We start from the raw sequence: 27,511 nt of genomic DNA, 5'->3' as shown, positions 1-27,511 counted from the left end.
TTCAAGGCAGGGCGTTGCAAGCATTGTATTCTTTTCAAACGGGTTTTAAAGAGAGGCGCAACTTTTGTGGTACCCATAACATTTCCATTTAAAAACTTTGTCTAGTATTTAAATGTATGAATAATTTCTCACAACAGGGTTCAAACTAGGTTTTTTAGGTGGTTTAAACTACAGTAGACTCCCTCTATAACGAGAACTGAAATGGTGGACTAATTATCTCGTTATATCGGATTAAGCGGATTTCGTTATATCAAACAACAATAATAATGAAATGTTTTGATGCCTCTTACGTAGTTTATTAGATGTCGATGGTCAACCTGAACAGTGAACAATGAGACTTCGCCGTCATAAATTGCAAATTTCCTATAATAACGGTAATTTCCTATAATATCCTACAATATCGGTCGATAAACAGACAGAAGTTTATTACAGGTGGCCGAGTTTATTACAGCACTGGCCTCGATAATAAGACAGATGTTAGGCATTTCTATGTACAGGCAGTTGGGGCATTTATTTATTTATGACCATTACAACGCTAAAAACAGGTAAAGACACGTATTCTTCGATTTTAATTTTCCTCGTTGTAACCAAATATGCCTCGTTATAGAGCGTTATAGTTCAATAGGAATTTCATGGGACACCTAATGTACCTCGTTATAAGTGAAACCTCGTTATACCTGTGTTCGTTATAGAGAGAGTCTACTATATATATATATATATATATATATATATATATATATATATATATATATATATATATATTGCCATCCTAAATATACAAAATGTAATGTGCAACATCTTCACGTTTGGCCCCCTCCCTAAAAATTTTTTATATGGGCGCCCTTGGAACCAAATACTCTCTATGCTTCTCGTCATACCGATAATAAAAACTGAAATTCATGGTAACTAACCCAAAAAGAGAAGTAATAGGGCAAACAACTTTTACAAAAGGACTAGGGATGGATTTCTATGAACAACAAAGAAACGAAATGAAAGATTGGTGGAAATAATATAGGTACATAAAAGAAGATAGATGAGTGACCTTTAGTTTTAGAGTTTAAAGAAGAAAATGAAGAATCCTTAAGAAATGTCCAATAAAACAACTGACAAAAAGACAAAGAACGCAACGAAATGTTAAACAAGGAATCGATATCTTAAAAATGGGAATTCTTTCTGAAGATGACCCAATAACAAACGAGCTCTTAAAGTACGGAGCTGATATTTTGTATTGTACCCTCGGAGATCGGTGGAAAAAATTTACATCCAAAATAACAAAATTCAGTTTGGCAACACTGTGTGAATGTTAATAGTAACATATACCTTTTAAGATAAACAGAACTGTAATTTAGTCCAAATTAATATATTACAGAACTGTAATTTAGTCCAAATTAATATATTTTTTGCCAACAAAAATTACATTTTTCAACCAAATAATATTTCAAATACGATGTGTGCAAAATAATTTTGAATTGGTTTCTGCTAATGAGCTTGCTTTTTTGTCATTAAAGTAGAAAAAACTTTAAATTTATTCTTTATAATCATTATCGTCAAGTTCCCGTCTTACTATTTTCACTGTACTAATATCCGTCGACTAATTTACAATGATTAATGCGATGTTAAAACATTTTATCGTTAGCGGCTTCTGGGGTGTCTGAGACATATCTAATTTCATTGATAAAATGCGCAGTCCCACCGATTTCCACTTAAACCATACAAAAAACTTCAACTTCTCATACAAACAAGCAATTGAACTTCCAAACTCCTAGGTTTTCACCCAACGTGATAGTACTTTATGTACTTTTGCGACGATTGTTATACAATTTCGCATGTACTATTTCTGCGGCTATAATAGGACACTTCCAGTTACATTTTAACCAGAAGTAGATATACAGTGCTAGTCAAAAGTCCGTACCCCCCATCGTATCTTTTGATCGGTTATACCTATAATAGTGAAATTTGGAGGGAGGAAATAAACGGAGGTAAGCTTCTTAACTAGTCATGACAGGTGGCGTAATAGTGACAAATGACGTTACAGAGCCACTGTGACCGATAATTTTAAATGGGACTTTATGGCAAGCGATACCTCATTTGAAAGGTATTCAAAATACCTATTCAGTTATACTATTTTTTTGGGTTTAAGTTGATTTTGATTTTGGTGAAAAAATTAAATAAATATAATATTGTACTTTCGCATTTAATTAATAAAAATTCAAATGTCCGCCTATGAGTTTTTTTGTCAAAAAGATGACGTTTTTCAATTCTCTAGTAGTTTTTACGTCAACGTCAACCTTTTTGACAAGTAATCATAGGCGGAATTTTGAATTTTTTTAATTAAATGCGAAACTACAATTTTTTATTTATTTCATTTATTTATCAAAATTAGCTTAAACTCAAACAAAATTAGTATGACTGAATAGGTATTTTCATTACCTTTCAAACGAGGTATCACTTGCCATAAGGTCCCATTTAAAATTATGTGTCACAGTGGCGCTGTAAAGTCATCTGTCACTGTTACGTCACCTGTCATGACTAGTTAAGAAGCTTACGTCCGTGTATTTCCTCCTTCCAAATTTCACTATTATAGCTATAACCGTTCAAAAGATACTAGAGGGGGTACGGACTTTTGACTAGCACTGTATATTTGCTCGCGTCTTAACAATGCGCATCGAATAATATATCGCTTCTACTATAAAACAGTACTTTCGGTTACAACTCTGGAACTAAACGTCTGAGCTTCTCCTTAACCCGGCACCTGCCACGTGGCTTTGCAAGGCGCCAACTGCCACGTGGGGTGCTCACAGCACCCCTTAAAAATTTTCTGTGATCTACTTGTTTAAAAAACAAAATAATGTGTTGAGTAACACAATAATATAAAAAAACATGTTTTATTAACTTATTAGCCACTAATATGTTATAAAAGTTAAAAAAATAAAATGAAAAAGGTGTTATAAGCAAATTAGCAAATACCAAGCCATAATAAATGAAGTTAAGTAAAATATCTAAAAAAAAGATTTAGTGAGTATAGAGTCTATATTAATAATTTAAATCGGTTATTTCAATAAAAAATATAAATTTGACCTGTTTATCAAAAATACAAAAAATATTTAAAATTTAAAGTGCCAGATGATGACACTCCAATTCGACTTTAGAGCTATAAGTTCAGAATGACACTAAATAACCACTTCAAACACTAACACATCTATGTTATATAATATTATAGAAAGCTACTATGACGCACAGCTCGGTTACCAAACTTGAAATACAAATATTTGATAAAAATGTGTTATGGGGTGCTGGTAGCACCAATGGGGTGCTGGTAGCACCCTACTTGGCAGGTGCCGGGTTAAATAATCTGGCATATGCTGGCCGATTTCAAATATCGCAAAATGAAAAAACATGACGTGCAACAATATGTATTTTATTTTGATTGTATCTGATAATGTTATAATCAAACATTCTAGTCAAACTAGATTAAAGATATTTGAAAGTAAAAGCATTAATATTCAGTTCCTGGTGATATATTGATACAACCGTCTACTATAGTATATTATAAAAAAAGTTGCCAAGTAAACATCTTTTAGAACTAAATATCAAGCTTTCCTATAAATGTATCATATTTGTCTAGAGAAGCTATTAATCCATCTTTGTTTGTCACGTCGATGTCATTGCTGTAATCCAACTCAGCACCATCCTTGTTGACCATCTTTCCACCCAATGCATTAATAACAGCATTTCCTGCACATAGGTCCCACTTTTTGATAGCTGTTGTATGTATATACGCATCTACCTTCTTCTTTGCTACTTCTAAAGCTTTATAACCTAAAGCAAGAATAATTATTGTAAGTTATTACTCCACAATAAAATGTTAAATCATAAGTATGTAACACAGTAGACTCTATAACGAGAAATGAAATGGCAGACTAATTACCTTGTTATAAGCCGATATCGTTATATCAGACAACAATAATACCAACGAATATATGCACATCTCGTAGAAGAAGCTTTTATATGAAACAGATGGTTACATTTATAAGCAGGCTTGTTGACGAGGGATGATGCGGCCGGAGTGCGGGCGGTGGTAGTCCGTAGTCGCTGTCACGTATGTACCGCCATAGCACCTACTCAGTTGGGACGCAAATTCCTATGTTAAAACGTTATAGGGACGTACCCTTCTATGAGATGTATATTCGTTGATAATACTGTGCATACATATGAATATGTAGTTTTCTAAAACATTAACTTCCTATAGTGAAGCCATTCCGAGCAATACAAGATGCTTAATATTGTTTTAATGGCGCTTTTCAAAAAGAGTCGGTGGATAAACTAGAAGAAGTTGACAGGCGGTGGGGTTTATTACATCACTGGCCTCGATAAAGATAAGCACACAGCTTTTAGGCCTTTCTGTATAAAGGCAGCTGGGGTACTTATTTAAAGCCATCACCGCGCCAAAACCAGGTAAAGAAAAATGTTCTTCGATCTCATTTTCCCTCGTTATAACCAAATATGCCTCGTTGTAGAGGTGTTATAGGTCAATAGGAATTTAATGAGACAGCTAATGTAGCTCGTTATAAGCGAAACCTCGTAATACCCGTGTTTGTTATAGAGAGAGGATACTGTACAATATTTAAAATAGTAGATGCTTACCAGCACCAGCTGCAGTTATAATGTCTACTTTTTGTTTAAAATTATTTTGAAGAATTTTTTCCACATCACCTTTATGTGAACGAGACACTATTACTTTTATATTAGGACTTTTATTTTCAGGTTCCTGGAAAGAAAATAGTGTTATATTCTATTTAGAAATATACAGAGTGGGCCAAATAAAAGTGTCCACCTCGATATTTAGCAGTATTTATTAGATTTTAAGAAAATGACGAAACAGGTCGATTTTTGATCTAAGGGGGACACATTTTTACGGTACATACATCTGTCATTTGTCAACCCCCTCCCTTCCACATCCCCCACCCCTTATTTTTAAATAGGGAATAGGGGTTGTGTGCTAGCTCTTTTGAAAGGTTATTCAATTCTCTATTCAGTAATATAAACATTAACATAATTTTTTATACAGGGTGTCCAAGAATTTTTTTTAAATTAAATTAATTACCTAACACAAAAGGAAGAATGTATGTAATTTATTTAATTCAAAATACATTCTACTGTTATCACAAAACAGAAAAAAATGTTTTTTGATAAATAAACATTGCTTTTTGCTTAATTTTAATGTTCAAGCTGCCACCCATCTGCCTCTTGGTAGGTTGAATATTGAATTTAAGCAACAAACAATATTTATTTATCAAATAAACATTTTTTTCTGTTTTCTGTCAGCATTAGAATGCATTATGAGTTAAATAAATTACATACATTCTTCTGTTTGTGTCAATTAATTTAATTTAAAATTATTTTTCTTTGACACCCTGTACAAATAATTGTGCCAATGTTAATATTACTGAATAGATAATTGAATAACCTTTCAAATGAGCTAGCACACGACCCATATTCCCTATTTAAAAATAAGGGGTGGGGGATTGCAAGGGAGGGGGTTGACAAATGGCAGATGTATGCAGCGTAAAAATGTGTCCCCCTTAGATCAAAAATCGACCTGTTTCGTCATTTTCTTAAGATCTAATAAATACTGCCAAATATCGAGGTGAACACTTTTATTTGGCCCACTCTGTAGCTTTATAGCACAAGATTATACCAGTCTTTATACAGGGAGTTCAAGGCAGAAAAACATGAATATCGATACCTTCTTGTCTCAGTTTTGTATATGATTGATATGCAAGCCTTTAACTTGCTTTAACCAAGCAAGGGCTTAGTCCTCAACCCTGACATGGCGCGTCCCACTGGCTGATAGGGAAATGTCCTACAGATATGTAGGTCTGAATAAGGTTTTATCAAATAAGCACCTCGGAACATGGTAAGTATAAGACATCAGCTATATCATCACTGAATCAAGGCTACAATGGAATGATTTCTGCTGTTAGCTTGATAGCAGACACTCACAGGCAGATATTAGTCAAGGAGAGACCAGTTGATGATCTTACCGATTAGATAGTACTCTAAATGAATAGCGTAACACAAAAAGTAGATATGCCATCTGATTCCGGGTCAGACAGTGTGAAATGGGTTACCGGGCATGAGAATGTAACCAGAGTACTTGTGGTAAATGGGCGACTTAAAAAGAAAGCAAAACACCGAAGCTCCAAAGCAGAAATCAATGAATACAGGGACATGGAACGTCTCTTTTCAACAAGCTTGTTCAGCCTCAAAGACAAAGCAAGATGGGGAATCACAATAAAGACAACTGATATACGAAATATTATACTCTTCTGAGTTAAAATACAAAGGAATAAGAGGAAAAATTATATAATAAAAAATTATTAAGTACCTACTGATAAAAATAAAATTACTGATACAAATAAAAATAGTGCCTTAAAATAAACAGCAATTGTCTAGTCAATTTTTAAATATAACAGAAAATGGATATAATTATTATAAACAGAAATTCACTCCAGAGGATGTAACAAAAAAAGAATGTGTGTGTACTTTGTACGCACGTAAGAAGTTATACTTCTATTATTATGATTTCAACGAAATTAATATACTTAACAGTTATTATGTTATTTGTATTTTTTTTAAATATTAAACTAACTTTCTTTACCTACCACTTTTAAAAAATTTTTATTAAAACGATACCAAAAAAATAAAAAAAATTATGAATCGTCCGGGATTTGAACCCGGGACCTCTTGATCTCCGGTCACACGCCCTACCCAAATTTAATACAAAAATACTTTAAATAATATACGTACTATTATTATAAACTATCTTATTCCCGGGGAAGACAAATCCAAAGACACAAAAATTATAATAAATAATACATTTACTTAAAACACTAATATATTCAGCAACTAAACGCCATACTGTCTGTGTACGCATGCGCGCAGAATTAGGAAACTTTACTCTCAATCGCGCCTAAAGAAGTATAACTTCAAAAAAATTAGAAACAGAGTTAAACATAGCTAAAAAAGCTTATTTTTCATTTACCTGATTGCTTAAATCTTTTGATTTGGCCTTATCTACCCAAACCCACGAGGTAGTTTTTTCAAATGGCTTATGTATAACACCCATCACAGGTTTTCCTTTAACAGCTACACATACCATAGTAGTAACATACATGTATAATTTCTCTAAAACAAATTAATGGTCATAAAGGGCGGCTCTACAATAAGGTGGTATGATCACCACGATCAACATCCAGTATAAAATGCATTAAAAAAAGGGTACAATAAAACTACTTTTAATTTCTAAATCTGTAACATTTAGCGCCAGGAACAGCAGGATTTATTGTTTAAATTTAAACTAAAAATAACTGTAACATAAGCTTTATGATGAAGAAGCGAATTGGACTTTTAAAGTTAGTAAGACACTATAAAGACATTTGTTGTTATTATTGTAAAAATCATAGTCTGTTATGTTGTTTTTGATTTGGTAAAGGCTTTGAAAAAACTGTTTCTAAAAATTGATTAAATAATAATGGTTTCATTGATGAAAATAACCCAGAACCTTTTGAAATCCAGTCAACAAACAAGTTCAATCATAGAGATGGCCAAAGAAACTTTGGCCATTTGGGGAATACTAGAAATACTGATAGTGTAGGAAACAAAGGTTGAACCTTGCAAAATGGACACAAGTCCGGTTTTATTTTTTTTCTGGTATATCAAGGGGTGCTTATTATAAGACTAACTTTTTCTGAAAAAATTTCGCCCCGGAACCCCTCTTTTCACCCCTTTAAATGGGGTAATTTGTGGTTTTTGCGGAACTTAGCCTTTCCTGTACCTTTTACAAAAAATTTCTTTAATAGAAATATGAATAGGACTATATTTTCTACGATTTATTTCCCGACAGCATCTCTCTATCATCCACCGTTTAGCGGGGGTGGCCACCCAAAGTTGACAAGTTTTTAAAAAAGATGTTTTAAAAAAATATATATTTTTCCCTAACTGCAACGGAAATTAAGAAGAAATCCTGCGGCAATTATTTACAAATAATTGATTGATTTTTTGGTATAGGTTTCACTTAAGGATAATTACCCTTTTTTTAATTGCAGGGTGTTACATTTTAAAAAACCCCTTTTTATACCATCTGAACCGTTTATGCTAGAGTAAAAAGACTTTCATCGATTACCCATGTACTGGTGCTATTTACAAATTTGTATAATGCACCCCCATTTTTTCCCGGAACCACCCCAAAAAAAGAAGAATTAATAAATAAAGTGATTTTCTTGGAATCATTCACACACAATGCCCTTTATTAATATGCTTCATATATCATTTTGTGCACGTTATTGTTACCCATGCATGGACACCAAAAGCGATTTCCTAGTGCAACCCTTGTAGCCAAAAAAAAAATAAATAAAATGGGGGGTTGAAATTTTTTTTTGTTTTTTGCTTTTTGATCCATATGGGCATATGCTTCATGAACAGTGCTTTTCAAAAATATATATGGTTATTGCAACATCCCTGCGGAAACTACCCCTATCCTTGAAAATATATTGCAGAAACTACCCCTATCCCTTGGCGAGCATGTTTTTTCGATTTTCTCATTACCTATGCATTCTTTTTAAACAAAACTTATACAAGGTTAAATACCACTATTTACTCTAAAAGATAGGTCTTTTTCATTTTTTTCGTATAAGCAACCGCTACGGCACAGTGGCGCCGTAAACTTCATATATGCTTTGGCGGGCTCCAGTTTTTGTTTTTTTTTTCGTCATCTGTTCGTTTTATTGATAAAGTACTTATGTAAAATAAAACAACACAGTGTAACCTACAAATTATGACTTATGCACATTTTACAATCTTTGCGGCCCAAAGCCACAGTGGTGGCCCAAAATCAATTTTTGCATATTTTCGCCACCTACACGCATTTTATTGCAATAATAGCACAATATTTACCCTTAGGTGGTAGCTAAGAAATGGCGGATCCAGGGAGGGGTGATGGGGGTGGTCACCCCCCCTTTCAAACCAAGTGATATTATATTCAAATATTATAAAAATATTCTTTTATTTTTGTAGAAATTTAGCCAATTGGCACCCCCTCTTAACGATGCTGGATCCTCCACTGTCGGTAAAGCATAAAAAGTACGCCATTCTTATAAAAATATTAATATAATATAAGTATTTCTATAAAAATAAAAGAATATTTTTATAATCTTTGAATATAATATCACCTGGTTTGAGAGGGGGGGAGGTGATCACCCCCATCACCCTTCCCTGGACCCGCCACTGCTTAGCGACCACCTAAGAGTAGATATTGTGCTATTAAGTTAGCATTAATGCAATAAAATGCGTGTAGGTGGCGAAAATATGCAAAAATTGATTTTGGGCCACCACTGTTGCTTTGGGGCGCAAAGATTGTAAAATGTGCATAAGTCATTATTTGTAGGATACACTGTGTTGTTTTATTTTACATAAGTACTTTATCAATAAAACGAACAGATGAAAAAAAAAAAACAAAAACTGGAGCCCGCCAAAGCATATATGAGGTTTACGGCGCCATTGTTCCGCAACGGTTGCTTATAAGAAAAAAATGAATAGGACCTAATTTTTAGAGTAAATAGTGGTCTTTAACCTTGTATAAGTTTTGTTTAAAAAAAATGCATAGATAATGATAAAATCGTAAAAACATGCTCGCCAAGGGGATAGGGGTAGTTTCTGCAGTATATTTTCAAGGATAGGGGTGGTTTCCGCAGGGATGTTGCAATAACCATATATATTTTTAAAAAGGACTATTAATGAAGCATATGCCTATATGGATCAACAAGCAAAAAACAAAAAAAAATTTTCAACCCCCCATTTTATTTACTTTTTTTTTGGCTACAGAGACTATCAAATCGCTTTTGATGTCCGTGCATGGGTAATAATAACGTGCACAAAATTATATTTGAAGCATATTAATTCTTCTTTTTTTTGGGGTGGTTCCGGGAAAAAAATGGGGGTGCATTATACAAATTTGTAAATAGCACCAGTACATGGGTAATCGTTAAAAGTCTTTTTACTCTAGCATAAACGGTTCAGATGGTATAAAAAGGGTTTTTTTAAAATGTAACACCCTGTAATCAAAAAAAGGGCAATTACCCTTAAATGAACCCTATACCAAAAAATCAATCAATTATTTGTGAATAATTGCCGCAGGATTTCTTCTTAATTTCCGTTACAGTTAGGGAAAATATATGTTTTTTTAAAACATCTTTTTTAAAAACTTGTCAACTTTGGGGCGCCACCCCCGCTAAACGGTGGATGATAGACAGATGCTGTCGGAAGTAAATCGTAGAAAATATAGTTCTTTTCATATTTCTATAAAAGAATTTTTTTATAAAATGTACAGGAAGGACTACGTTCCGCAAAAACCACAAATTGCCCCCTTTAAAGGGGTGAAAAGGGGGGTTCCGGGGCGAAATTTGTTCAGAAAAAGTTAGTCTTATAATAAGCACCCCTTGATATACCAGAAAAAAAAATAAAACCGGACTTGTGTCCATTTTGCAAGGTTCAACCTTTGTTTCCTACACTATGATATCACATTCAAATGGGGGTTGAAATCAAAGGTATAGTATGTAACAAATAATTTTAGAAAACCTTAATCTTAAGCTTATTACAAAGTCATTTGTATTTGAATGATGTGGTTACGTTTTAGGCCCATGTAGAAATCAATAAATTTTTATCTATTGTACTTTTAATTATTATACCTGCTGTTCAGTATGTTCATCTCTGACAGTTTAACCATACTACTCGAATACAAATGACTTTGTAATAGTATTAAGATACCGTTTTCTAAAATATTTTGAAACATACTACAATCTGTTGGTTATACCATAGCCACCTTTACTTTACAAGCCATGAACAGAAAAAGGCAACGTCGCAATTGATGACGTCGGTAGTCTGACTTTTTTCGAAACTACGATTTTAAAGTACAAATTCTGGTAAAATTTATAGTATTTTTTGAGTCGATCAAGAAAATATTATTAATTAGAAGTTTGTACAAAATAACATTAAAAGTAATTCCTTGTAAGTAACGTTTATTATACAAAAAATAACCAATAACAAGAATATAAACGGGATTCATTTTTTTCAAATCCTAAAAAAACTAATAAGTATTTTTCAAAAATTTAAACGTAGAATGAAAGATTACGTTAGAACCGAAGGCTGAAAGTCCCTGAAAACTTCTATGTTTATTTTAATAAGTTACAGGGGTGAAAAACTAAGAAAATTTAGTGTGATTTTTAGTTTCGAATATGTCGTTAAAAATACTTTTTATTTATTCTAAGGGACTTTCGGCCCTCGGTAATAAAGTAATCTTTCATTCTGCGTTTAAATTTTTCAAAAATACTTATTAGTTTTCTCAGGATTCGAAAAAAATGATTACATTTAAAATACAGGCGTCAAAATTTTGCATTTTGTTCCTTTCCACTTAAAGTTTGTCGCACTTATTTAGAAACACCCTGAATTGATAAAGAACAAATCTAGTTGTTAAACATAAGCAATATAATCAAAAAACAGAATGTTAAGAAAACGGGAGTCTATAGTTGGGTTTTAATTTCAGTATTTTATAAATAACCGGTACACTATAAAAATTTAACTGGTAAGCAACAATATTATTACCGCGGTATTGTAAAAGAATTAGGCTACCACATATTAAAAAAATCACTTAAATCTGCCAACAGGTTTAGGAAATATAAACCATTGAAAATGACAAAATTTTTAAGTGGACGGATTTCTATATGCACGCAAGTTTATATAAAAATATATTATAATTTGGAGCACGAAATATTGTAAAATATTTCAGTTTCTCTGTAAATACAGTGAAAATTATTTAAAAACAAATGAGAACTGTCAGAATTAATCGGTCTACCAATAGATGTTGCCAAATTTCAACTTCATGGCTTGTTAAGTAAAGGTGGCTATGGTTATACACATCAGTGATACAACCTACACTTACTTATGGTTCAATACTTTGGTGGAGAAAGACTGCTTTGCAATCTCGTGCGACCTCTCTCACTACCCTATAAAGACAAGCACTTCTAAATATAACAGGAGCCTTACATAGTACAGGAACAGCTTCACTAGAGGCTATTACAGGTCTCCCTCCACTAGAATTAAATATTTCGGCAGTAGCTGTTATGACCATCCCAAGACTCAAAGCAAACAATGAAACAATACTTGGAAGCCTAATTATGTCTTGTGTATTGAATAGCCACATACAAACACTACTGGCACTATAGTTGAGGAATCCATCTTTATGATGAACTCAAGCGTCGTATAAACACAACGATAAGTCACAGCAACTAGTTGTGATGACAAGTTGAAACGCTGTTTAGACTCTGCGATTCAATGCGATACCACCTTCAACCCAACTCCAACTTTGATAAGTTGTGCGATGCACCGTTTACACACAATGATAAGTTGCAACAACTCGATTGACCTTGATAAGTTGTTTGATTTATCGCTGTGTTTAAACGACCCTTATGATGACACCAGAATTACTCTTCACTGAGAAGATTAACATAATTATACCATCCAGAGAACTCAGAGAACAAAAAGTCCCACATATTAAGGGGACTTAATATGGCTCACTGATGGATCTAAAACTGCTTATTGTATGGATCAGGAGTTTTAGGCAAACATGCAACTATAATAAATCTTACATCCTGTGTCTCATACAACTGTGTTCCAGGGTGAAGTTTTTGTTTTGGTGGCCTGCTTTGATGAAATCATAGATAAAGACCCTAAAGCTAAGAGAATCAACATTTACACAGATAGCCAAGCGGCTATTCTGGCAGTAAAGAACACACTCACACAAACAAAACTGGTGAGGAACTGCAAAGATCTCAACAACCTGGTAACAGACAATAAAGTGTCTTTAATATGGGTGCTGGGTCGTGAAAGGGTGCATGGTGTTACATATTAATAATACTCTGATTACAACTTAACATTTATTCTACAACGATTAAACGAAACATGGACATTTTTCCCATTACGACTAAACTAAGAATTACTGAATGACAACTGTCAAAACTTGGCCCTGTCTCTAGTTCCTTTCACGGTCACTAGTGACAGGGTGCTTACACATATATAATACAAGGGAATGACCGAGCAGATATGTTGACAAAACATGGCTCGAGAGAATTCTTTGAAGGCTCACAACCTTTCTGTAGCATCACTAAAGATGTTATGAAAAACGAGGGCCAGAAATGGCTGATAATGAATCATCAAGAGAAATGAAGACCCACTCAAGGGCAAATCCAGCTTAAAAAATATTCAAGAATATTGATAAAAAACTCTCAAACAGTTTAATGAACCTCAATAAATGAGAGATCAAAAAGGTCAATGAAATGGTGACTGGACATTACCGTTTGAGAAACCACCTATACAAACTACAATCCCTGCTCAATTTATTAGACTCGCCCTAGAAATCAGTTTTTTCTTTGAAACCCCTTAAAAGTATGTTCAAAGTCATACGGTACTGCTGAATGGGTTAAATAACAATTACCTGATAATCGTGCTACATAATTAAGTTAAAGATGGTGAGACTTTTTGATTGAATTGTGAAAACTTGGCAGATGGCAATATAATGGGCTAAAAAAGTGCAATGACTCGACTTTTTTAACTTTAGTTTTTTAATTAAATCAGTGGTTGATATTCAAATTTTCGTAAAATTTGCAATAGTAAGTGTTAATATTAGTCTTTATTAATGTTAGTTTTTAATTGGTTTAATTTATTTTAACATATTAATAAAAATATGTTAATTTCTATAAGACGAATGTCTTCGTTTGGAATTTTTTCATATGGGTAATTGTAAAGATCTTTTTGTTGAACAAATCTTTTCTGCTATCTTCTGTTACTGCTCTATTAGAAAATACCACATGTATCAAAGAGAAATAGCAAAAAAATATGGCATATCTTTATCGTCAGTTCGAAGGTTGAGTCAAAAACTTAAAGAGAAACATCCTGTTACATCGGTTTGGAGGGGTCGGTACGGTAGAAAGATTTCAGTCACCCCCAGAGGGCAAACAATTTTAAAGAATTTGGCTCTAAAACACAGAAGAGTCACCCATTGTGATATATGGAATAAATTGGAAGAATCAAAGTGTTCAGTATCGGAGTCCACTGTACGCCGAAATTTGTATAGTATGGGATTCAAATCTCATAGGCCAGTTGAGGAACAAAAAAAATAACCAACTATCACTACAAATGCTCAAAAAATGCTTAGTTTGGGCCAATTTGCATAAAGACTCTATTGCCATATACTTTTTGTGCAAAATGACCGAAACAAATTTGTGATTGATGGTTTTGGTTTCTTAACTGGCCTATGACATTTGAATCCCATACTGTACAAATTTCGGCGTACAGTGGACTCCGACTCTGATTCTTCCCATTTATTGGTTATATCGCTATGGGTAAATCTTCTGTGTTTTACAGCCAAATTTTTTAAAATTCGTTGCCCTCTGGGGGTGACTGAAATATTTCGGCCATACCGACCCCTCCAAACCAATGTAACAGGATGTGTCTCTTTAATTTTTCAGCCCAACCTTCGAACTGACGATAAAGATATGACATATTTTTTGCTATTTATCTTTGATACATGTGGTATTTTCTAATAGAGCAGTAACAGAAGAGATTTGCTTAACAGACAGATTTTTACATTCACTCATATGAAAAATTTTCAATCCGAGATATTCGTCTTTTAAAAATTAAAATATTTGTATTAATATCTTAAAATAAATCAAACAAATTAAAATAAACTTTAATATAGAACAATATTAGCACTTCCCACTGAAATTTTACGAAAACTGAACACCAATAACTAATTTAACTAAAAAAACTAAAGTTAAAAAAAGTCGAGTCGAGCAAACAAAAAAATAAGTTTAGATTCCTCAAAAGTAGAATGGCTAAAAGTGCATTGTATTATAATAAAAAAAGACCCATTTGTTGTACATTTTAAATATGGCATCAATGAGGTTCATGCTGTACAATAATTTAGTATTCAGAAAAGAAATGTGTTAATAGAAGATTTCCAAAGACCATTTATTTATTCATTTATTTATTAACGGTTTCACCATTATTCAAAAAAAGTAATACAATAAATTATAAAATAGTTGAGATAGTTAAATTCTAATATATACAATAAAATACAATATAAAACATATTAAAAATATGATGTAACACCATAAACAAACTAAACATGATCAACACAATTTAACAATTGCCTAAAAGAATAAATTGAATTAAAAAATGGATCAACAGTATATGTGTTAAAGTGCCTAAGAGGTCTAGTCATCGGATCATTTCTACCATAATTAGTACGGTGATACTCAATATAGAATTTAGAAGGATTTCGTAAGTTGTAACTGGTTGTATTAATTCGGATTTCAGATAGTAATTCAGGATAGTTAACAAAGCCGTTAATTAGTTTATAGATAAAAAGCATTTCTAGTTTTGTTCGTCTATTTACAAGAAGTGACAAATTCAAATGCTGAAGAACATCATTGTTGTTACAATTATTGAGAATCTGCAATTTAAATCTAGCATATCTAGCAAAACGTACTTGAATATTCTCAATTAAGACTTTGTCAACCTCATAATAAGGAGACCAAATAATGGAAGCATACTCTAGGGATGATCGAACTATTGAACAATATAAAACTCGAAGAACGGATACAGAAAAAACTTTTGTATTCCTTTTTACAAAACCTAGAGATCTGTTAGCATTAGATGATAGAACACGCAGGTGAGATTTAAAATTTAATTGTTTATCAAAAATTACTCCTAGATCTCTCATCTCATCAACTCTAGACAACACATTTATACCAATATTATATTCATACAGATCTGTAGTGTTAGTTTTTGAGAAACTAATAATATGACATTTGTCGATATTTAATAATAAATTGTTGGAAATAGACCATTCATATTATACTTTGTTCAGAACAACTGAAGGTGTAAGACAAGGGGGAAGCTTGAGCCCGTTACTATTTATTACTTTTATGGATGAAATAATAAAAGAAACAAAAACAAAAGTCAGACCATTACACATAGGGTATAGAAATCTGAAAAGCACGGAGATAGCAGATTGTACATTGGCCGACGATGTAGTAATTTTAGCAGCGACTGAAGACGAGCTACAAAGAAGCGTAAAAACATGGAACACAGTTTTAAAAAAGTATGGTATGACTATGAACAAAGAGAAATCGAAGGTAATGGTAATAGCTAAAGAAAGAGAGGATGTGCATGTCCAGGTAGATGATACAGAGATTAGACAGGTACAATCATTCGAGTACTTGGGAGTAACCATTGAAGAAACAGGTAGACAGGGAGCTGAGATCAACAAAAGAATTGATAAAGTGAATAGACTGTACCACGCAATGGGAAAAACAATTATTAACAAGAAAGAAGTATCGAAACATACGAAAATCAAGGTATTTAAGGCTATATACAGACCAGTACTTACATACGGATGTGAATCCTGGGTACTAAATAGACAACAGAAAAGTAAGATACAGGCAGCAGAAATGAGGTATCTACGCAGAGTTCAAGGAGTCACTAGAAGGGATAGGGTAAGGAATAACTATGGAATAGGAATAACTAACAATGATGGAGTATGTTGAAAAAAGACAATTAAGTTGGTGGGGGCATCTACAACGACTACAGAAAGAAGTACCAGTTAAAAAGATATGGGAAACGAAGGTGCAGGGAAAAAGTAGAGGAAGACCGAGAGAGACATGGAACGAAGTGATGGCAAGGATTCTGGACAAAAAAGGAATAGCATGGAATGAAGCAAAGGCGATGGCACAGGACAGGAAACAATGGAAGAGATTTGTGCACTGTTAACAGAGCACACGTTAATACCTACACCCGAGAGGGTAGAAGGTCTAAAGATTATATATATATATATATATATATATATATATATATATATATATATATATATATATATATATATATATATATATATATTGTTATATTTCTATTTGATATGAAAATTAAATTTTGATAATTATAAACAAAATTCACTTTAATATAAAATATTTTTAATTTTCTCAACCTCGGGCATATAAATTTAGAACAACCTGTATACAACAAATTGTTATATTTAATTTTAAGAAGTGATTAGAATAAGCGTACGAAACTCGGAACAATGTGCTTAGATAAACAAAGTGAATGACGCGTACCATTATCGTTCTTCTCGGAAGGTCGATCATTAGCCTATGCTAAATAAAACTCAGTGAAATAGATGATAGTTCATTATCGTTTTTCGCGGAAGGTTTCGATCATTAGCCTATGCTAAATAAGACTCATTTGAAAGAGAGAATAGGTCATTAAAATTTGTAAATAGTTAGAAAGTATTTTAGAATGGGAATTAAATATTTTCTTTTGAAATCCATTAAGCATATTTAGAAAGATTAAAAATTGGTTTTGAGGAATATTACGAATGAGAGTTGGTGGTGGAAGATTGATTTGTGAATCTGGAAGGGATATTTAGAAAGTAGGGGAATGGATGAGAAAGTGAGATCAGAATGTTTTGAGCTGTCGAGAAGTGAAGTCGAGTAGTAGACGGTAGTGTACGGAGAGTGAGAAAGCCGATGTAGTTCCGTGAGTGTGGAGTATCTATCGTGGAACGAGAAGTAGGCCAGGTCGAGAGTAAAAGAACCTCCTTGAGCCAAGAGTGTCCCGGTAGCTGATAGCAGTTTCGAGAAAGGTAGAACACAGCATCACGACAGACGCAGGAACGAGAGCTATACGAGCTAGTTTTTCAAAGGAGAACATTACTGGAAGCCAGGACGAGGTTTGATCGCAGCCAAGGATAGCAGGAAACGGGTCTTGTGTGAGGACATTTTCAGTTCACCAGGAAAAGGTCAGTCTCATTTGTTTGGACATGAATGTATGGGTTTTTCGTATTAAATTCCACATAAAAAAATTGAATAACATAATCAATAATATCAGAAAAGCTTCATCAAACTTAAATAGAGTTGTTCCTAATAACTCCTAATAGTTAAATGTTAATAAAAACTTTCAATTGAAAACCAAAAGGAAATAAGATTCCCATTTGTAAATGTTATGTTTAAGAATAATAAGAAATAGCAAATATTAAGCATTGATTGCCTTTTAAATAAAATAAAAAATATTTTGATTATAATTGTAACCCATATGTGTATTTTTTTTACTCTTTTCTTTTCTATCCCGATTAGGAACCATTAAGAAATATTTAGAAGCCACGAAAGTAAGTAATTAATTTATAATTCGCCCTGAGATTGAAAACATATTGATATGTGATCTGGTTAATTAATTAGATTAGTATTAATACATTGATTAAATTAAGTGACATATAAGAATATTATCTCATATCAATAATCAAGATCACATCAACTGTCGTCCAACGTGGAAAGCATTGTAAAGTATTTCTAGTGGCAAATTTGAAGGATAGAAAGAGTAAAGCCGGTATTTGAAAATTTATATGCCTGTGGTAAAAAGTGAGATACTTACATTTGATAACATAAAATTTTAGATCTCTTTAGGTACAAATTTTACATAACTGATTTAATATTTTATTTTACGATATTTACATTTGATATATTTATTGACAATTTATAATATTTGGGTGAGAAAAAGTCGTCTTGGTAACATACTAGTAAAATTTCATATTTGGCGGGGACAGTACTTCTTGAAAACAAATGTCTGTGACAAGAAGCCAAAGCAAAGACAACAAAAAACAAAAAGAACATTCAAATCAAGAGAATAATTCAGACCAAGAAGATATTTTAGACAAGACAATCATGGCATCAGAACAGCAAGAATTATCAGGAATAGATAAATTATTACAAATGATGCAACTCCAGTCACAAAGAATGGAACAGAAAATGGATGAAACACAACAAAAACTGGATGACAATCAAAGAGAAACAAAACAAACAATGGAGAAAAATCAGGAAGAAACATCAAAGAAAATGGATAAAGTGGATCAAAAAATGGAGGAAACACAACGAAAAATGGATGAAACACAACAAAAATTGGATCAAAAAATGGATGAAACAAAAAGAATAATGCAAGAAAATCAGAAGGAAACAAAACAAGCCATAGAAGAGAACAACAAGAAAATGGAGGAACGCATAGAAAAGTATGAAATGAAAATTCAAGATAAAATAAAGGAGTTAACGAATGGCCAGAAAAAGGAACTAGAAAATTTGGAAAATAAGTTGGAAAATGCTATTCAAGTAGACAGAGAAGAAGTGGAAAAAAGAATCACAGAAATAGAAAAACAAGTCACCGAAAACCGGACGCAACAAAATGTCGGAGAAAGAAGAGAAATGGTTATACATAGCACAGATGACGTGAAGATAAGGTTTGGCGGGGATGTAAGAAGATTACACCCAGTGCCGTTCATAAATAGCCTGAAAAAGAAAATACAACACATCGGAAATTTCGATACAGCAAAAGAAACTATCAGAAACCATCTCAAATATGAAGCAAGCCTATGGTTCGATAGTAAAGAAGAAGAATTCGGCAATTGGCAACAATTTGAACAAAAATTTTTGAATTATTTCTGGGGAAAGGTCCAACAATTGGAAATTAACAAGGAATAAAATGGAATTGGAAAGAAGAACAGGAGGAAGCTTTCGAAACATTAAAACGAGAATTCGCAAAAGGAACGAAAATATACCACCCCATTTACAATTTACCTTTTATACTCCGAACTGATGCGTCCATACAAAAATTTGCAGGAGTTCTGTCTCAAATACAAAACGACCAAGAAGTGCCGATATGTTTTATATCTCGAGTGACTAAAACACATGAGAGAAAATATAGTGTTACAGAATTGGAGTTTGCCAGTGTACTATATTGCGTAAACAAATTGAGGTTTTACTTATTGGGAGCAAAATTCACAATCGAAACAGACCATGCAGCTTTAGTACATATCATGAAGAATAGATTAGTAAATAATAGAATACATAGAGGCATTCTATTATTACAGGAGTATGATTTTGAGTTCCGATATATAAAAGGAAAAGACAACATAATAGCCGACGCTCTAACACGGGATGAGGACACCGGAAAAAAGGAAACAATTACTCTACAGGTGGGACTAAATAGATTAATACAAGAAGAAGGGATATATTCGTTAAATGAGATAAGGACAAACCAAGAAGACCTAGAGGAAAGAGAGAAAAGAAGAGCGGAAATAGAAAATGACATATATTTTAAGAGAATAGACGGAAAGGAACTATATTTAGTGACACAGACATTGGCCGAAAAGATAATAAAGAAATTACATGAGGACAATGGGCATATCGGTAGCAGAAAAGTTTGGCTCGTTTTTAGGGAAAATTACATCAGCCGACAGGATTACCGCATTGCAAAGGAAATTACCCAGAAGTGCGATGTATGTCAAAAATATAAGAGTCGGAATTTCAAAAACGAAAATGTTGCCAAAAATATTGAAGCCCGAAACAAACTAGACATTGTAGCAATAGATATGTTAAGCGATCTAATTATGACCACTAAAAGGAACAAACATATTCTGGTAATGGTGGATGTGTTTTCAAAATACGTAAAATTATATAGTTGCCGCACCACAAAGGGGCAGGAAATATTAAGAAAAATCGACAATTTTATAGCCATAGTAGGAACACCAAAAAAGATTCTACTGGACAATGCAACGTATTTCCGAAATGATCGTTTCAAGGGACAACTTCGAGAACGAGGAATAGAGACAAATTTTGTCAGCATCAGGCATCCACAGAGTAATCCTTCGGAACGATTCATACAGGAAGTGACGAAATTTCTTCGCATTGCAACAGATGGTCAACATCGCCACTGGGACAGGAAAATGGCGGAAATAGAAAGGTATCTAAATACAATTCCGAGCACAGTAACAAAAGAGACCCCAGAATACATCATGAAGGGTGTACTGCCGATAAGGCCATGGGAAGACCAAGAGCCAAAAGAATATCAACAGGTGATTGAAACCGTACAGAGAAGATTACGGCGAAGCAACGAAAAATATATCCAAAGACAGGAACAAAATAGAAAAAGAAGACCAGTGACTTTCCAAAAGGGTGAAAAAGTACTCGTGAGGGCATTACGAGTATCAAATCTTCCTGGGGGCATTTGCGCAAAGTTGATGCCTGTTTTCGAAGGCCCGTACATCGTGAATAATGAACATGGGATAAATAGTTATGAGTTGAGGCACAGGAACTCGGAAAAGATCCGAGGAATTTATAATATTCACGATGTATACAATTATCACGAATAAAAGACAGAATTACATGAAGTAGATAGTAAGTTAGGATATAAGACGTAGATTAAAGTAAGGAAATATACAGGGAGTTGGTTTTGCCTCGAGAAAATTTATTTAAAAATGCAGATAAATTTTATCGAATACAAGGCGGGGATTTGTTATATTTCTATTTGATATGAAAATTAAATTTTGATAATTATAAACAAAATTCACTTTAATATAAAATATTTTTAATTTTCTCAACCTCGGGCATATAAATTTAGAACAACCTGTATACAACAAATTGTTATATTTAATTTTAAGAAGTGATTAGAATAAGCGTACGAAACTCGGAACAATGTGCTTAGATAAACAAAGTGAATGACGCGTACCATTATCGTTCTTCTCGGAAGGTCGATCATTAGCCTATGCTAAATAAAACTCAGTGAAATAGATGATAGTTCATTATCGTTTTTCGCGGAAGGTTTCGATCATTAGCCTATGCTAAATAAGACTCATTTGAAAGAGAGAATAGGTCATTAAAATTTGTAAATAGTTAGAAAGTATTTTAGAATGGGAATTAAATATTTTCTTTTGAAATCCATTAAGCATATTTAGAAAGATTAAAAATTGGTTTTGAGGAATATTACGAATGAGAGTTGGTGGTGGAAGATTGATTTGTGAATCTGGAAGGGATATTTAGAAAGTAGGGGAATGGATGAGAAAGTGAGATCAGAATGTTTTGAGCTGTCGAGAAGTGAAGTCGAGTAGTAGACGGTAGTGTACGGAGAGTGAGAAAGCCGATGTAGTTCCGTGAGTGTGGAGTATCTATCGTGGAACGAGAAGTAGGCCAGGTCGAGAGTAAAAGAACCTCCTTGAGCCAAGAGTGTCCCGGTAGCTGATAGCAGTTTCGAGAAAGGTAGAACACAGCATCACGACAGACGCAGGAACGAGAGCTATACGAGCTAGTTTTTCAAAGGAGAACATTACTGGAAGCCAGGACGAGGTTTGATCGCAGCCAAGGATAGCAGGAAACGGGTCTTGTGTGAGGACATTTTCAGTTCACCAGGAAAAGGTCAGTCTCATTTGTTTGGACATGAATGTATGGGTTTTTCGTATTAAATTCCACATAAAAAAATTGAATAACATAATCAATAATATCAGAAAAGCTTCATCAAACTTAAATAGAGTTGTTCCTAATAACTCCTAATAGTTAAATGTTAATACAAACTTTCAATTGAAAACCAAAAGGAAATAAGATTCCCATTTGTAAATGTTATGTTTAAGAATAATAAGAAATAGCAAATATTAAGCATTGATTGCCTTTTAAATAAAATAAAAAATATTTTGATTATAATTGTAACCCATATGTGTATTTTTTTTACTCTTTTCTTTTCTATCCCGATTAGGAACCATTAAGAAATATTTAGAAGCCACGAAAGTAAGTAATTAATTTATAATTCGCCCTGAGATTGAAAACATATTGATATGTGATCTGGTTAATTAATTAGATTAGTATTAATACATTGATTAAATTAAGTGACATATAAGAATATTATCTCATATCAATAATCAAGATCACATCAATATATATATATATATATATATATATATATATATATATATATATATATATATATATATATATATATATATATATATATATATATATATAACTGAAGGATGATCACAGCTGTCTAATTAATATCAATGTCAAAGGTAAAGTTCATTGGGTGTGCAGCTGGAAATGAAAGCCAAAGTGTACTCTTTTCAACGAGCTAGCAATATTTCGTTTAATTTCTTAAACATCATCAGGCCAGTTGCTACAAAGTTATTACAAACTGGTGAAATTGTGCAATTTATATAATAAGTTAAAACACTTACTTGGATGAGCTTGTTAAGCCTCGATAGAAAAAAAGTTCCATGAAGAAACGCCAAAGTGAAAAAACCAACATTTGATTTAGTGTACAGTGAAAGGCATAATAACTCACACAACCAAGTGTATTAATTTCCGTGTGTGCCGGAGTAGTCAAAATTACTTAAATTAACATTTAGGACAAACAATTTTACGAATACATATACGAAACACTTAATAATTCAACATTTTGATGTTGCCATGTTGAGAGGAGGGCGTGAAAGCAAAGTACCTCAAGGTCACAGCGGTCTGTTAGCTGTCATTATACGGAAGTGTCAGCCAGAGCTAGGCAATTTTTAGTTTAAGTACAAGTTGTATTAAATTGATAGATTTTTGTTAAGATCAAGTAAGATCATTCTGTTGCTATTTATTAAATAAAGAATTTATAAGACAGATTACTAGCGATTGTCTTTTTATTTTATTCATGTTTGTACTCAATGATTAAAGAAATGCATACAATTTTAATAATAATTAACTTCTTTCTACAATTTGGTGGTATAATTGTAATCACGAATAGAATACAGAAGGGTAGACCACTTTGTAAAGAGGCATATACACATACCCACACACACACATACATACACACACACGTAATACATGTGTACACATACATATGCATATACATACATAGCTAATACCTCCACATTCCAAGGTGTCAAGTGTAATGGCAACTACAGAATCTAAAAAGCAAATTCATTGAACTAAATTAAAAATATTAGTAGTTAAGGATGGCAAAATAAAGAGTGGCTATATGACAAAGGAGCACTAAATTAAAAAAAAAGAAATACTAAATATTATTTATGACTATATTCAACAAATAATGAGAGATAAAAATCACCAATAAAGATTGACCAGAACAAACTGACATCTTGAGGGGCAACCAAAAATTGTGATATATGAAACGAAAAAGAAGTTTGTAATAAACAAGATGGTATTATTGAGAATCGTCTAATAAACTAACTTGGTTATTATTTGTGTCTAGCTTTAACAAAAAGGAATAAATTTCGCTTAGATGTTGTATATCTGATTTAGTGTTAATCACGTTGTCAGTTGTTGCAATGTGGGTCATTTCCAAAAAAAGTCTTCTTTTGTAAGATGTTTCTTTTTCAAGGATCTTGGCATCTGCAAAGTTCATTTTGTGATTGAGGGTGTGTACGTGGTTGGCTAGTGTGCATCTATCTGGATAAAGTCTACAGTCACTTTTATGTGTTATTATTCTATCCTTCAGTCGTCTAGATGTTTGGCCTATGTATTTGCCATTACAATCACTACATGGAATGCAATAAACCACATCAGAAATTTGATCTTGTGGGGTTGGATCTTTAAGTTTGGAAAAAATAGAATTTACTGTTAGAGAGGTTTTATTAGTTATTTTAATATTCTCATATGATTTAAAGATTCTTGTCAATTTTGGTGTCAGTTCTTGTATATAAGGTAACACACAATATTGTGAAGGAGTGTGATTGTGAACAGTGTTTTGTGTGTTAGTATTTGTAGATGTGCCAACAGATGTCGAGTTGATTGGAGTGGGCTCTAATGGAGTATTGTACAACAGACTTTTGAGGAGAAGTGGTGGATAAGAATTATCAATAAAGAGATCATACAGTATTTTTAGATTTTTTTGATGGAATGATTTATCAGAAATTTTTATAACCCTATTTTTCATTTGTTTCACTAAGTTGATTTTAGTAGAGTGTTTATGATATGACATGTAATTAATGTACAGCTGGTTCCAATAAAAACTGATACGAGTCTTAAAGCGTATTTTGTAGAAAATTGAGCAGTGTACTTTCTTCTTCTTCTTCTTTTTGTTTTTGGTCTCGCTGCAAGGCAATTACCAGCACGATTTATAGGCGATCTTGATGTAATCGGGCTCTAAGCCATATCAAAATCGCTGACTATGTTCTTGTAAAAAGCTTTTAATGAGGTGTGATATAATGAATATGAGTTTAATTATATTTAATTTATTATATTTTGAAGGATAAATACTTATTATTTACATACTGTCACTGCCAAATCTTAAAATTTGTCAGATAACTTCAACCTCAAAAAATGGCTGTTTGTTTATTTTATTATTTGTCTGTCATAATAAATATAATATAATGTCAGACCAATCATACACTGCTCAAAATGATCAAATCTTACTAAGAGTCGTATCAGTTTTTTTAGGAACCAGCTGTATCTGCCAGAACTCATTGATTTTCTATACCAGTCTACTGTAATGATATTGTCGTTAGAACGAACTAATCTAGTATCTAGGAAAGGAAGAGATTGATTTTCATCTTCTACTTCGATGGTGAATTGTATGTATGGATCATAGCTGTTAAATATAAAAAGCAGGTCATCTAACATATTATTAGGTATAGCTAAGATCATATCGTCTACATATTTTTTTATAAAAAAAGGATTAAAAGGTAGTACTGGAATAATAATGTCTAGCAAGTCATCCATTACATATGCTGCAAGAATGGGGCTAATCTTTGCACCCATTGGTGTTCCAAAAGTTTGTTTATAGTATGTGTTGTCAAAAGAAAAATAGGTGTTATTGAATAAGAAAGTGATTAAATTTAAAAACATATCTTTATCTATTGTACAGTGTCTGCTGATTTCTGGCCAATGTTTGTTTATTGATCTTAAACATGCTTCAAGATAAACATTACTAAATAAAGAGATCACATCTAAACTAACTAACACGTAACCTTGAGGTAGTTGCATTCTATTGAATTTAGTGTTTATTTCAAAGGAATCTTTTACATAATAGTCATTGTTACAGTCATAGGCAGAAGTGAGAATTTCTGTAATAAAACCAGCAATATTTTCAGTAGGAGCTCCTATTGACGATACTATAGGTCTAACAGCTAATGTTGGTTTATGTATTTTTGGTAGTGAGTAATACTTTGGTGAAATGCTATTATATGAATTTAATTTTTTCTTTGCAGTGTCATCAATTTGTTTGGTATCAAACAACATCTTGACCAATTTATTACTTTGCCTTTGTATAGAGCTAGTAGCTTCATCAATATCTAATTTGGCAGAAAAGAACATAGCTCGAGCTAGAGTTACTAATGCTTTGACTAACTACATTTCACATAATAAAAAATCTTCTAACTATTTTCATCATTTACTTAAGAAAACAAAAACTTTTTTAAAAAATCACTCAGAACTTATAGTCACAAGATCTGACAAAGGTAACGTCACAGTAGTTATGTACAAAACTGATTATCTAGAACTTTCTAAACAACTTATTAGTAATAGTGATTCCTACCTCACATTAACGTCTGATCCTACTCAATCTATACAAAGGCAAAGTAATAAATTGGTCAAGATGTTGTTTGATACCAAACAAATTGATGACACTGCAAAGAAAAAATTAAATTCATATAATAGCATTTCACCAAAGTATTACTCACTACCAAAAATACATAAACCAACATTAGCTGTTAGACCTATAGTATCGTCAATAGGAGCTCCTACTGAAAATATTGCTGGTTTTATTACAGAAATTCTCACTTCTGCCTATGACTGTAACAATGACTATTATGTAAAAGATTCCTTTGAAATAAACACTAAATTCAATAGAATGCAACTACCTCAAGGTTACGTGTTAGTTAGTTTAGATGTGATCTCTTTATTTAGTAATGTTTATCTTGAAGCATGTTTAAGATCAATAAACAAACATTGGCCAGAAATCAGCAGACACTGTACAATAGATAAAGATATGTTTTTAAATTTAATCACTTTCTTATTCAATAACACCTATTTTTCTTTTGACAACACATACTATAAACAAACTTTTGGAACACCAATGGGTGCAAAGATTAGCCCCATTCTTGCAGCATATGTAATGGATGACTTGCTAGACATTATTATTCCAGTACTACCTTTTAATCCTTTTTTTATAAAAAAATATGTAGACGATATGATCTTAGCTATACCTAATAATATGTTAGATGACCTGCTTTTTATATTTAACAGCTATGATCCATACATACAATTCACCATCGAAGTAGAAGATGAAAATCAATCTCTTCCTTTCCTAGATACTAGATTAGTTCGTTCTAACGACAATATCATTACAGTAGACTGGTATAGAAAATCAATGAGTTCTGGCAGATACATTAATTACATGTCATATCATAAACACTCTACTAAAATCAACTTAGTGAAACAAATGAAAAATAGGGTTATAAAAATTTCTGATAAATCATTCCATCAAAAAAATCTAAAAATACTGTATGATCTCTTTATTGATAATTCTTATCCACCACTTCTCCTCAAAAGTCTGTTGTACAATACTCCATTAGAGCCCACTCCAATCAACTCGACAT

General features: G+C 32.6%; 1 protein-coding gene across 1 annotated transcript in view; it reads right to left on the bottom strand.

The window, feature by feature from the left end:
* Positions 1–3,402: 3,402 nt before the first annotated feature.
* LOC114337277 (putative inositol monophosphatase 3) overlaps positions 3,403–27,511 on the bottom strand; it is a 62,156-nt gene continuing 38,047 nt past the window's right edge. Inside the window, exons 2-4 of the mRNA XM_028287686.1 lie at positions 7,046–7,188; positions 4,645–4,768; positions 3,403–3,819 (exon numbers count right to left, since the gene is read on the bottom strand). Coding sequence (XP_028143487.1) covers positions 3,584–3,819; positions 4,645–4,768; positions 7,046–7,188 — 503 coding nt within the window. The 3' untranslated portion in view covers positions 3,403–3,583. The remainder of the gene's footprint in view (positions 3,820–4,644; positions 4,769–7,045; positions 7,189–27,511) is intronic.

This window comes from Diabrotica virgifera, chromosome 4, assembly GCF_917563875.1.
Source record: "Diabrotica virgifera virgifera chromosome 4, PGI_DIABVI_V3a".
Classification (NCBI taxonomy): domain Eukaryota; kingdom Metazoa; phylum Arthropoda; class Insecta; order Coleoptera; family Chrysomelidae; genus Diabrotica; species Diabrotica virgifera.
The sequence above is the reverse complement of the archived record's forward strand: the minus strand, read 5'-3'. Positions and strand labels throughout refer to the sequence as shown.